Source organism: Hemitrygon akajei, chromosome 2, assembly GCF_048418815.1.
Source record: "Hemitrygon akajei chromosome 2, sHemAka1.3, whole genome shotgun sequence".
NCBI classification, from domain to species: Eukaryota; Metazoa; Chordata; class Chondrichthyes; order Myliobatiformes; family Dasyatidae; genus Hemitrygon; species Hemitrygon akajei.
In genome coordinates, this window is record NC_133125.1 from 93,033,029 (window position 1) to 93,046,176 (window position 13,148).

The 13,148-nt window shown below is 40.0% G+C and overlaps 1 protein-coding gene across 1 annotated transcript in view; it reads right to left on the reverse strand.

Annotated features, from left to right (window-relative positions):
- The window catches only part of LOC140714547 (low-density lipoprotein receptor-related protein 1-like), a 1,940,354-nt gene that overhangs the window by 674,579 nt on the left and 1,252,627 nt on the right, over positions 1 to 13,148 (reverse strand). The window contains exon 22 of the mRNA XM_073025830.1: positions 2,828 to 3,028. Coding sequence (XP_072881931.1) covers positions 2,828 to 3,028 — 201 coding nt within the window. The remainder of the gene's footprint in view (positions 1 to 2,827; positions 3,029 to 13,148) is intronic.

Genomic DNA, 13,148 nt, shown 5'->3' on the forward strand with positions numbered 1-13,148 from the left:
CTCCCAGCTTTTGTTGGAACTGAGGGATTGGAAAGGTCTAAGGAATGTCATTAACTAGAAAAGAAGCAAAATAGAATGGTTTCTATTTTTGGAGATTTTGATTAAAATGATCCATCTTTTAGATTGAGAGGGATTCATGAGAAGGAAATACTCTACTGCAGGTGTTCCCAACCTGAGATCCATGGGACCCTTGCTTAATGGTATTGGTCTATGGCATAAAAAAGCTTGGGAGTCCCCGTTCTATTGGAAGAAATTCAGTAAAACACAATGTGTTTAATATCAAAATTGTAGAAAAAACTAATGATATTCAGGGAAGAGGCAAGTGCAGAACTGCACAATGATATAACATAAAGAAGATTTATTGGCCCAGCATGGTTATATTGATTCTTCAGCAGAGCGATCAAATTAGGCCTACAGTCTGCGACTTTCCTTCAGTTAAACAAATATTTTCTTTGAAGTATTTATCTCATTCATTTTTGAAGATTACTGCATAATTTGTTTATTCCCACTACACATTTGGATAGTCCATTCAAGATCCTAGCAAACTGATGGATTTTCTTTTACATAATTAGTATTTCTGAAGAAGTTCAGTGGTTGACAAGAGGATAAAAGGCATCAATACAAAACTAGGTCAAGTGAAATATTTGCATTTTTAAGATGCTGCTTTGAAATTAAATCTCATTATTGTTGACTTCTCGGTTTTGTTTTGATCTTCTTATTTCCATCTGCTGGTAATAAAATATAGAATTTGAGTTTAGAGCCTGTCCAACCAGCTCTCTTCATCCACTTAATATGAGCACTGCATCATCATCACCAGCTGAGTTATTATCCTCTAAAACACATTCTCCCATCTCCTCTGCAATATTACTGATGCTGATTGTTTTTTTGACGCTCTCTTTTCTCTGAGTCAAAGCTAGTGAAGAGCTCTCAAAGTCCAACCCCATGTTGAAACCAGTAAGGCCAGCCAACAAGGCTCTATTGAAGCTGTTTTGGCCAACCCACTGTACAGTGAATACAATAAATTACAGAAACATTGATGAACTCCAACCATACCATTGAATTTGGACAATGGGGATGGGAGGTCATCAGTAGCCTTTGCCCCACTGAGAGCCATGGGCCCAAGAAGAAGGAGAAAGCTAGTGAAAACATCATATCTTCCTTTCTCCCATCAGTGCATCACTGTTTTCACACATTTTTATGCAATGTGCCCTTCTTCACTCAGCTAGTAATAATCACAAGGAATTAAGTGAATTAAGTTCAATTTATTAAAGAACTCAGATAGTCAAACCATTATCACTGCACAAGAATCAGAACTATATTTCCTATCTTCCATAATCTTTGACCATTTTTCAACATTCATGATTCCAACCTTATTGAACCCCTCAGCCTATGGCCTCAAGCACGATTGTAACACAAGTAAACAAAACCCAGCATACATGAGAGGCAATATTTCTGTCATGAACACTCTGTGTGTTGCCACCATGACTGCGACACCTTGGGTTCAAGAATGGCTTTCACAGGGTCATGACATCCGCCAAATTCTCCAATAGATTCCAAGAATACAGAGTCAGGCAATAACTCACTAGTGGTTGTGGCTGCTGCTTGTGGCAAATCTCAGTTACTACCTTCTTCCTGAAGCCAGGTGTAGACTGGCAGTGCTCCTCACTTGGTTTCTCATTGGACTGCTGTTCCCTGAAGACCCAATGTGGACACATTATTTAATTCAGGGTTCTTCTCTGCCACCTGCTCCACCCTCTGCTTGTGAATTTCCCTGTAGGATTTCACCTCATCCTTTTTAAATCCCATCAGAAATCTTGAGGAATGGACATCAATTCCCCTGGTCTCTTAAGAACTTCAGGTGGTTAAAAAGGCATTACTTGAAAATGTAATCTCAGCTGCGGCCACAGAAATCCCAGTGGAATTTGAAGAGCGATGGCCTTCCATGCAAATCAATTACCAGAGCTCTTTCCAACAATCTCAACTCCAAATCAATGACCAACAAACCTGCACAACATTATGGATTTCTTCAATTTACAAAATTAGAGGGTAGAGAGGACATGAGTTCTTCCTACTGCTCAATGGCAGCTGTCGTACACACATTTCACATTTTGCACGTGATACTGATTGGATCATCATATCAAATTTAGCACTACTGCAGGCAAATTATCAGAGTTAAGGATTAACGTTTTCCTGCTATATGAAAGTGCTGGACTTGATGTTAAATTAACAAATTTGATAAGAACCACACACAAAATATTGGAAGCAAACATGCTATGTTGTATCACAAAAAGCCTTGTAATCTTCCATTTCGTGATAAGAAAATTTAATCTTATTTGTTTAGGGTGAATAGAATTGACCATCTTCAGAGGCTATTCATTACATATGGGTCACTTTTCACTTAGTCAAATATTTATTTTTATTACAATGTTTATTACAAGATGGATGGCATGGTGTTATTTTTGGACTTCAAATATGGATCTTTGATTATATGAAACAGCTTGAATTTACCTACCAATTGATTTCAGGTGTACACACACACACACACACACACACACACACACACACACACACACACACACACACACACACACACACACACACACACACACACACACACACACACTTATAAATACTAATTATTCTGAGTTTGTAGCTATTATAAATATGTGCACCACACTTGATGCTCAACTCAATGAATAGTTTGAAGCCATTCTGCATTAGCGCTCAAAGCAGAGATTGAGAAAAAAGAAGAATAATAAATTATTGGTAAGCAATTTTACTTCTGAGAATTTCAAGTATTGCTACATTTTAAATACGAAGAACCTACCACAAAGTGGACTCTCATCAGTACCATCTGGACATTCCTCTTTCCCATTGCAAAACTTTTCTGGCAGAAGGCAAATTGATGTATTTCCAGAGCAAGGATAGGTTGGTGGTTTACATGCAAATACTCCACAGTTCTCTTCATCGGAGTGGTCTTCACAATCACCCTCTCCATCACAAACCCATGTTATATTGATGCATCTTCCTTTAGATGGCAAATTACAAAAAAAAAGTCAGTGTAAGTATTTAGCGTGGGTTTCAAATCTTCATTGTTTACCAAAATTGTGCAAATGATGATGAATTATACTTTAGATCAACAAACCTTATTAGAAAACAGAATAAAATATATAATTACACTGGACAACAAAGATATAACTTCTTGAATAGTTTTAGTTCTTTCTTATGGATTTTAGGCTGCTGATCATAACAATCATCATGAAGTTTCCCTATCACGCACCATTTTTTTAAAAATTGCCTATATTTGTTATTTCAATTTACAACTCAAGTCAGAATAACTAATGCCAAGATTAAAGGAAGGCATTTTGGTTGGTCCACAAATCAAACAGGTCGTCAATGACAGGCAATTCAAAGAACACTAGCGAGACCAGCGAAAATAGCATAGAAGTCATTCAAGGATGTTGTTGAAAATATTTGTGGCAACTACAGAGCACAAAACTATATGCTGCTGGCTGACAACATGCTTGAAGCACACAAAACCATGAAGGGTAACGTCACTAAAGATTCATTTACTGCATTCCCATTTAATCTTCTTCTCTGTAATCTTGGCATTGTCGGTGACAAGCATGGTGAAAGTTTTCACCAGGACATTGCGGTCATGAAGAAACAATGTCAGAGCAAATAGAATCCATTGATGCTGGCTGGATATTGTTGGACACTGAAGTAAGAACCTCAGGCATTGAGTACAAATGAAAATTTTTTTAGCTGAGTTGAACAATTGCAAAGGGTCATCACCGTCATGCAATTCAATGCAATATATTCAATAAAAGTTAATTTCTTGTTTCTTCAAATTTCTACATATTACAAGTAGTCAGAAATTATCTTTGTGTTCAGCTTCAAGCTGTCTGTCACAAACAAACAAAAAGTATGAGGGAGCACCACTTTGAAAATAATTGCTGTCCAGTGATTTGTGGACGCAGATCCCACTGCATTACAGGTTAATATCATTGGATGCTCCCAAATAGGGTGCACTGTTTCCTTATTGGGTGGTACTATGATAAGATTTAAATGCAGGGAGTGTGGAAGCGAAATGGTTTGGAATAAAAAAATTAGTACGCTACAGATGACCATGCAATTTCCAGAGTGTACGGTGGTTTTCTCAACATCATTTGCCCCAGCACTGAAATGAGTATTCACTGTTGTAGAGTCCTTAAAAGTGAGTTCATCTGTTGTGGAATCAGTTCAGTGTGGGGGGGGGGGGGGGTTAAGTGAAGTTATCCAGTCTAGTTCAAGAGCCTTTTGATTGAGGGTTAATAACTGTTCCTGAATCTGGTGGTGCGAGACTTAAGGCTCCTGTACCTCCTTTCCAATGGCAGAAATGAGAAGAGAGCATGGTCTGGACGGTGGGGGTCCTTGATGCTGAATTCTGCTTTCCTGCGACAGATCTCCTTATATGGAGATCTCCTTATATGTGCTCAATGGTTGGGGGGGGGGGGGGTGTTACCTGTGATGGACTGGGCTGTACCCACCAGTTTTTGTAGCTATTTTCCATGTTCAAGAGCATTGGTGTTTCCATGCCAGTTAGTATACTCTCCTCATCAAAAAGGCGCTGGTGTAACATGGCGATATTTTGTGGGCAGCTTAACACAACTTCTAAATATACTTCTGAATTTGATTAGAAAACAATATCGGAGAAAAATCTGCTGTCATTCCCAATTACATAAAGCCTCTGGGGTGAGGGAGAGCAGGAAGTTTGTGGACTCTGTACACTGAACAATGAACATAAATTACCTCAGTACTAATGCACCATGGTGATAGTAAAAACTGTATAAATTAAGTTCTTTCCCAGTCTAATATGCAATAATTGTACCAACTTAAAACGCATAAATCCTTCACAGAGCCCAAACATAATTAAAATACATGTTAAATTTAGCATTGTGCAGGGAGATTCTGACATTAATGTCGAATAAAAATAATGGCCCAGGGAAGAATATGGCACTGTTCCAAGGTAATTGGTATTGCTGTCACTGTAGCTTCTGAGCGTTTAATTTTTTATGTTGATTGAGAGGTCTTAGGCATAAATCAGTTACTCAGTTTTACTGTGTTTAATGAAAATAAAATATGCTTTCCCAACAAAATGTTGTTTCTCCACATTGAAATCTTAAATTTATCAATACTGTACAAAGTTTTTTATAATTTTGTGATACGTTTCAGTGCCTTGTCTTTTAAAATATAATAGACAGGTCCTCCCCAGATTATGAATGGTACAGACCAGAAATGCAAACAGACCAGTGGGATGTATTTGCCAGTGGCTGCAGGACTGTAGGCAATACAGCCTTATGGGAACATGGTTTGTGATTGTAATTCCAAATTATTCATAGGAATGGAACTCTGTCCTAGCCTGGGGAGGTTCTGTAAATTCTTCTGGGACAGTGATGGATGAGTAGTGACACTTCATACCCCTTGAGGTTCTCTGTTGGTCAGGGTTGAGCATGGGTGTTGAATCCCAGCTATCTGTGTGATATACAAGCTGGAGTAGTATGATATGGAGAACATGCTGTTGCAGCAAGCTCCCCCCCCCCCACCCCACAAAGCAGCTGATGAATCCAAAGGAATGGCAGAGATCGATACAGTTTGGCACCAGTGGCGTCATTGGAATTGCCAGTCGGTGTTGAACTCAACATAAGACTGCCTCATGCCTCCAAACTATTAAAAATCCAGTATGTTTAATATTAAGGCCAGGAAATTAAAACAATATGCATTTTGTTTATTGCAGCGTTAGGATTACATACTTCAACTTCAATCAGAAGATATTCGTAAGTCAAAAATACTGCAGGCTGTTTTCTTTAAAAGAGGCATAGCATTCAGTGACTGTAATATAACTTTGCCAAGAAGTCACAATTCTTATATAATTTGGCAGAAATTCCTTTAGGCTAGTTTTATGAATGTACCACAGCTCTGAGGGGCCGAAGGGTGCGGGACCAGCCCCCTCCTTCTGGAGAATCGCAAGATCGCTATTAATTCGGGTCTTGGACCCAGGAAATGAGAGACAATGCAACGGATTTGACCATTGTTCTTAGAGGCACCTGTGTGAATTGCAACTCTATAGTACGTGTCAGCTATCAGGGACATGGACACCCTCGGGCAATGTGGGGTGGGGATTGTATCACCCTACCTTGATTGACATTTACAAATCTGCCAGTCACGATAAAAAGGAGACTGCAGGAGGCAGTATCCCAGCGACGCACCAGACGGAGACACCATCGCTCATCGCTCCCGTAAGGATGGGAAGCTGTTCGGGAGCCACGTGTGATTCGGTTCCCCTAGCTTGGGACACGCGTGGCTGATAACCCCGAAAAGGATTCCGAACTGACAACGGGGAACTCACGTTCCCGATTCAACGCTTTGAGTCCAAAAGGCTGGCAAGTTTATTTTCTCTCTCCAACCCGTGAACACCCAGCAGTCCCTCAAACGGCTAAAAGCCTTCATGAACTGGCGAGACTTTTATATTTCCATCGGACAATAGTTTTACCCCTAGACCAATGATAGAGCTACTTCTTATTGTTGATTACTACTATACCCGCGCTTTAGATTGAGTATTGACGACGTATATTATCTGAATGTTTGTATTAACCTTACTTTTGTGCCCCTTTATAAATAAAAACGTTTAAAAATAGTACCATCAGACTTCAGCGGACCTCTCTATCTTTGCTGGTAAGTGACCCAGTTATGGGGTTCATAACACTAGACAATCCAGATGGTGTTTTGGTGTTTGGAGATTATTTTACTGCATCACATTACCTTACCAAACACATTTGTTGTGCCAAAAGCATATAACTATGAACTTCATTTAGGTACATATTGCACCCCTTCCACCATTCAAAACATACTCTCCTACCTGGCACATCTTGTTACCCAATAGAACCTTCCAAACCTAATATCCTGATCACCAAAAAGATGAGATAAAGGGGAAACCTGGGAGTGTCATTGCCTATAGGTTCCCTCCCAGTCACAAAGCATCTATACTTTGAAATACATCTCCATTCCTTTGTAATTCCTGGAGCTCAGTTGTTGTCAAGATCTGAGAGCTCTCTGCCCTATAATAACGTGGGAGCACTTTCATCAGAAAGATTGTAGCAGTCTTCCCAGAGCTTCGCAAAGGCTACAAGAGACAGGCAAAAGATACTAACCTTTCTGCAATGTCTGGTTCAGTTTATGAATACATCACAAATATGTGTTCTATTAATTGATTATTACAAAAATATGGTTCTCCTAAGGATTCAAGTTTGCTAAATTCTTAATTCATCTCTGATGAAATATTGTCCAATATTCCAAGGTGGGTGTTGGGTAATCTATAATTGCTAAGCAAGCTAAGTTTAGGTTCAAAAGTCCATTTACAAATAATTGTAAATCTATAGAATGGTAGCTGTTGAGGGATAATTATAATTTTTTTGTATAAACAAAGAAGAAACAGATCAGAGGTTTACTTTCTACAGGAATATATATATATATATATATATATATATATATTGAAAGCATGTTAATTAGCAGTCAATCGTGAAGAGTGTATATGCAAATGAAATGTAGTATGTAGAAATGGAGGGAGGGGGAGAAGGACAACATGAAATCTTCCTTAGACCATGTGGATGTCATGGTTCAGTCTGTTGACTCCTCATTTTCTTTTAATTCCCTTTTCCCCGTGTTCCACTGGGCTCGTTGATTAGGGCAGCTGATTCTCATCCGAACCAGCAGCATAAAAACTCTGGCTTACATCTACTCAGGGCGGGACCGTCACCTCAGCCAGTGTGGCAATGCACGTTCTGGGATGCCAAGAATGGTGGATTCTAAGTTGCTTTGGTTGCTTCCCGAATTCTGTCTCTTCATGTCTAGCTAAATGATTGCTGACCATTTGCCACTTCATGTGCTACTTCGAGTCAAGATACAAATTGTCTGCCATTGTTTGGTTTTGTTGTTTCGTGTCCAGCTGAGTATTGCTGGCCGTTTGCCTCTTCAGGTGCTACTTTGTGTCAAGATAAGAATTGCCTGCTGTTTGTCTGCACTGTTCTGTGTTGAGATAAGGATTACCAGCCATTTACCTTTCCAGTTAATGCTCCATGGCAAGAGGAGTGTTGCCAGCCGCCTGTCTCCAGTTAGGAGTCCAACTCCACCAATGCCCAGGGTCAAGAGGAGTTTGGCCTGCCCACTGCTCCTCTGTCCACCTGTGCTGTTTGCCTGTGTTTACACTGTCTCTCGACTGCTGAGTGTTCTATATTCTCAGTACCGTTCCCGCGCCGGTTGCTTGTGTTAATAAACTTGCCCCCCCCACCACCCCGGTGTTAGTAGGAGTAGGTCATTCCACCCTCTATTCTTTCCCGGCCATGCTCAACCCCTGGTCCACATCCTTGCTCTGCCTAAGTCCCGCCACTAAATGCTAGAATCTTGCTGTACTGACCTGGGTTCGATCCCCGGTCCTGCTTCCCTCACTCTTTGGCTCCTCTCAGCCTAATCCTCACTCCCCGGCCTTCCTTGCAACCAATCATAAACACACTTCTGTTAATACTACCTACGTTTCAGTGTCCTGAACTTGGGTTCGCTTCCAACGTCCTTGTAACAATAGAAACTATTGGACACTACAAATGCAATATAACAAGATGGTGAATAACCAGGAAAGAGAATGCCCCGTCACGAAAACACGCACACGTTTACATCAAGTGTAGGGGAGACCACAATATTTCTCATTGTGGGTAATAAAGAAGTTGAAACAGTTTTGTTATTGGAATTTCTACCTTTAATGTCTTTCTCTTTCCTTTTCAAGGTGGATGGGTTTCTATCAAAGACCCTGACTTGTGAGCTATAATCAAAGTCAGTTCCTTGCAGCAATGGGACCCACTTCCATGGTTCACCAACCCAAGATCTCCCAAGAATGTGGCCTAGAAGACAAGTGTGCCTTCAGGGTTCTAAGGCTTTGCCACCTGGGGATGAGCCGATTCTATCCTGGTGCCACAGGCTGAAGCTTTGTGGGAGAAAATGGAACATCAGGAACAGCAGATCGGCTTTTGGGGGCTCTGTACTCAGGTTGTTCTCTCTCTCTCTCTCTCTCTCTCTCTCTCTCTCTCTCATCAGTGGGGGAGAGTTTGTTGTGAATTCTAGAGTCAGAGAATTCGACGGAAAAAAAAAGTCAAACAACAGATTTTAACACTGTAAATCAGTGAGTTGTAAGTCTTTGTTGGTTGCCCCCTCACTCTGAAAGGGTGACATCTCTCTGTCGCTTTATTAGGGAGGGAGAGAGAGAGAGAGAGAGAGAGAGATGAACAGGTGAACAATTAATTGTTGTTGTACTATTGATCATGATCTTTCTTGGGGCCTTTGCTATTGCTTACTTGGTGGGTAGAGGGTGTTAATGCTCTTTTTACTGAGTAAGTGGGTGAGGGGGTGCCATTGCTTTGCTGCTGCTTGTGCCTGGGAGGGGGGCTTTGGGAATCTGACATTTTAATGTCACTCATTCTCTGGGGTACTCTATTGTTTTTGTGGATGTCTGTGAAGAACAAAAATTTCAGATTGTATATTCTCTGATTTTAAATGGAACTATTGAATAGCACCATAGTTCACATGGTGACTGTGCATATTGTTATATAAACTCTGATGAATGGAGCATTCACAAAGCACAGGTAGAGTACAGTGAAGCCACCAGTAACTCACTTTAATTTGATTGCTTCTGTGCTGCTCGGAGAACCATGTCTGAGAAGTACTGTATAAAAATGCCAAACACTACAATAGGGAAGTAAATGTGAGTGGTTCCTTTAGCCACAATAGTATTGTTATTTTTGTTTAAATTTTCTTCTACATTGCAACAATTAATAATGTTAAAACACAACTATGAATTTTGGGGATATTATTATTTTTGTCAGGCATGTTAAACAAAATCTTGCAATTTAATATTATTTGCTATTCTATAATATTAGCAGATTACTTGTGAACTTAAAAATTAAAGTACTCAATATATGCAGCTCTGATTTCCTCTGTCAGATCATCCCGGATGCTTTAACACTGACAGAATACTTTAGAAGTGCACTCACAGTTTAAACGGTTCTTACTAATAGCATTCAAATATTTGAAATATTACAGTGCATTAAAATTGATCATTGTGCTGATAATACTGTTTTTTCCCGTTAATTCACACCAGGCACAGGAATAACAAATGCCCAATGTTTCCTTTTCCCAGGAGATTATTGAGATGCAGCATGACTCTGTTTGAAGAGTAAGACAGTGAAATCATTAAAAGCTCCAAGCTCTCCACTACAAGAACACAAATGGATCTTGAATCTGGTACTACTTTAAAAAAAATACACGTTCACCATTCAAAATGGCATTAAGATGCCTTGCCCTAACTTTATATCCGATGTCAACAGGGGACTAAATCCATCTATGGTTTCTGACTCAAATGATGAAATATCAAGTGTAGCATATCTAGACATTTATTTCTCTGACTCACTCGAGCAACAGCAGGAAGTTAAACATGATTTCTATAAGAGGCAAGCTGTCAAATGTCTACAATCTAATCAATTGCATACTAATAACTTAAAGCATATTCTAAAATAAGAATAGGCTTTGAAAATAAAGCTCTACTACAGAAAATGAAGTGGTTGATAATGTTAGATGCAGACACAGAAATCGTACAGAAGCTTCTCTGTAAGCTCAGCCAGGAGACACAGTATAGTCATTATGATTTGCTCACTATACCATTTTGTCTTTTTATACTTCACTTAATATTATCTCTGAGGAACCACATTATTGTTTTCAAAGAAGTATAGTGTAAAATTTTCAGACATCTCACTTAGATCATTTGACAAAGATTTGTTAAAAATATTAGTGCCTGTGTTTGACCCAGCAATTTATATCCACTATTTTGCCTATCTTTGTACCCGAAAAATGCTTCTGGAGACCTAATAATATGGAATCAAGCTCAAGCACATATCATGTTATTGGTAAGGGTGGAAATCAAAGGGAGAATGCATACACTTTCCGCAGATAGAAGGCTTTTGAAACATCAAAGTATTTACATTCTTACATTGGATTAATATTTATTGACTATACTTTGGCCTTCAGTACTATTACTCCAAACAAAATCATCTCCAAATTCCAAGACCCATGGCTTTGAACACCCCTTTACAACTGGATCCTTGACTTCCTGACCAACATACAACTATAAAGAAGGATAGGCAGCAATTCCTCCTTCACAATTACCCTCACTGCCAGTGTACCACAAAGTAGCGTCTTCAGCTCTAAACATTCTTCACCCTATACACTCATGAGTGTGTATTCAAATTCTACTCTTACTCCATTTACAAGTTTGCAGATGACACCAGTGTAAGTGGGCCAGATCCCAAACAATGATAAGAAGAAATACAAGAAGGAGGTAGAAACTCTGCTGGTTAGATTGCGTGACCTTGGCTTGCTGACAGAATCAGGCCTCCAGTCCTGGGGGTCACCTGCTGCCGGTGACCGGAGGTGGAGACAGTGTAAGCGGTGTGTGAGGAAGTGGAAGCGAGGCGTGCGGACAGGAGTCTGTGCCAGGAAAAAAGCAAGTCCTAGCTGGCCGGCTCTCCTTTCTGCTCTCCGATAGACATTAAATTGACTACATCTGTGGCAACGAAATACTCAGCGGGAGTACAGAAACAGACGGAATCCCGGATGCCACCATTCAGCTGTTTATTTATGTAACAGATTTTCCCGCAAGCCATCAGACTACCAACCTACTGCCCTCTGTTGTGCCTATTGTCTTGTTTATTATTTATTGTAATGCCTGCACTGTTCTGTATACTTTATGCAGTCCTGGGTAGGTCTAGTCTAGTGTAGCATTTGTGTTGGTTTACGTAGTTCATTGCAGTTTTTGTATTGTTCATGTAGCACCATGGTCCTGAAAAACATTGTCTCGTTTTTACTGTGTACTGTACCAGCAGTTATGGTCGAAATGACCATAAAAGCAACTTGACTTGACTTGACTTGAAAATTAAATGGGATGGCGTCAAAGAACACAACCTCTCCCTCAATATCCACAAAATAAAGGAACTAGTCATTGACTTCAGGAAGTGGGGTAAAGTGAACATCCTTGTCTGTATCAATGGTGTTGAGCTGGAGATGGTTGAGAACTTCAAGTTCCCAGGTGTAAATATCACCAATAATGTGTCCATCCACATGGATACTACGGTCAAAAAGGCATATCAACTTCTCTACTTCCTCAAAAGGCTAAGAAAATTCAGCATGGCCCAATGTCTCCCAACAAGCAGAAAGTAATAAGCAAGGTGGACAAAGGAGAGGCAGTGGATATCAGTTACTTGGATTTTCCGAAGACATTTGATAAGGTGCCACAAATGAGGCTGCTTATCAAAATAAAGTCCTATGGCATTACAGGAAAGCTACTGGCATGGATAGAGGAACGGCTGACAGGGAGGAAGCAGCAAGTGGGAATAAAAGGGGCCTTTTCTGGTTGGCTGCCAGTGACCAGTAGTTCTCCTCAGGGGTCAGTATTGGGACGGTTACTTTTCACATTGTTTGTCAATGATTTACAAAATGGAATTGATGGTTTGCGGCAAATTTTTTTGGATGATAAAAAGATAGTTGGAAGGCTAGGTAGTGCTGAGGAAGCAATGTGATTGCAGAAGGACTTAGACAAATTGGAAAAATGGGCAGAAGTGTGGCAGATGGAATACAGTGTTGGGAAATGTATGATAATGAATTTTGGTAAAAGGTAAAAAAGAGCAGACTACTACCTAAATGGGGAGGAAATTCAAACATCAGAGGTGCAAAGAGACGTCACTTACAAAGAAGTTCTCGGGCAAGACTCCCAGAAGGTTAATTTACAGGTTGAGTCTGTGGTAGAGAAGGCAAATGCAATGTTGTCATTCATTTCAAGGGGAATAGAATATAAAAACAAGGAGAACATTTTAAGGCTTTATAAGACATTGGTCAGGAGCTTTAAGTATTGTCAACAGTTTTGGGCCCCATATCTCAGAAAGGATGTGTTATCATTGGAAAGAGTCCAGAGGTGGTTCACAAGAATGATTCTGAGAATGAAGGGTTTATATATAAGAAGCTTTTGGCAGCTTTGGGTCTGTACTCACTGGAATTTAGAAGAATGCGGGGGGGAT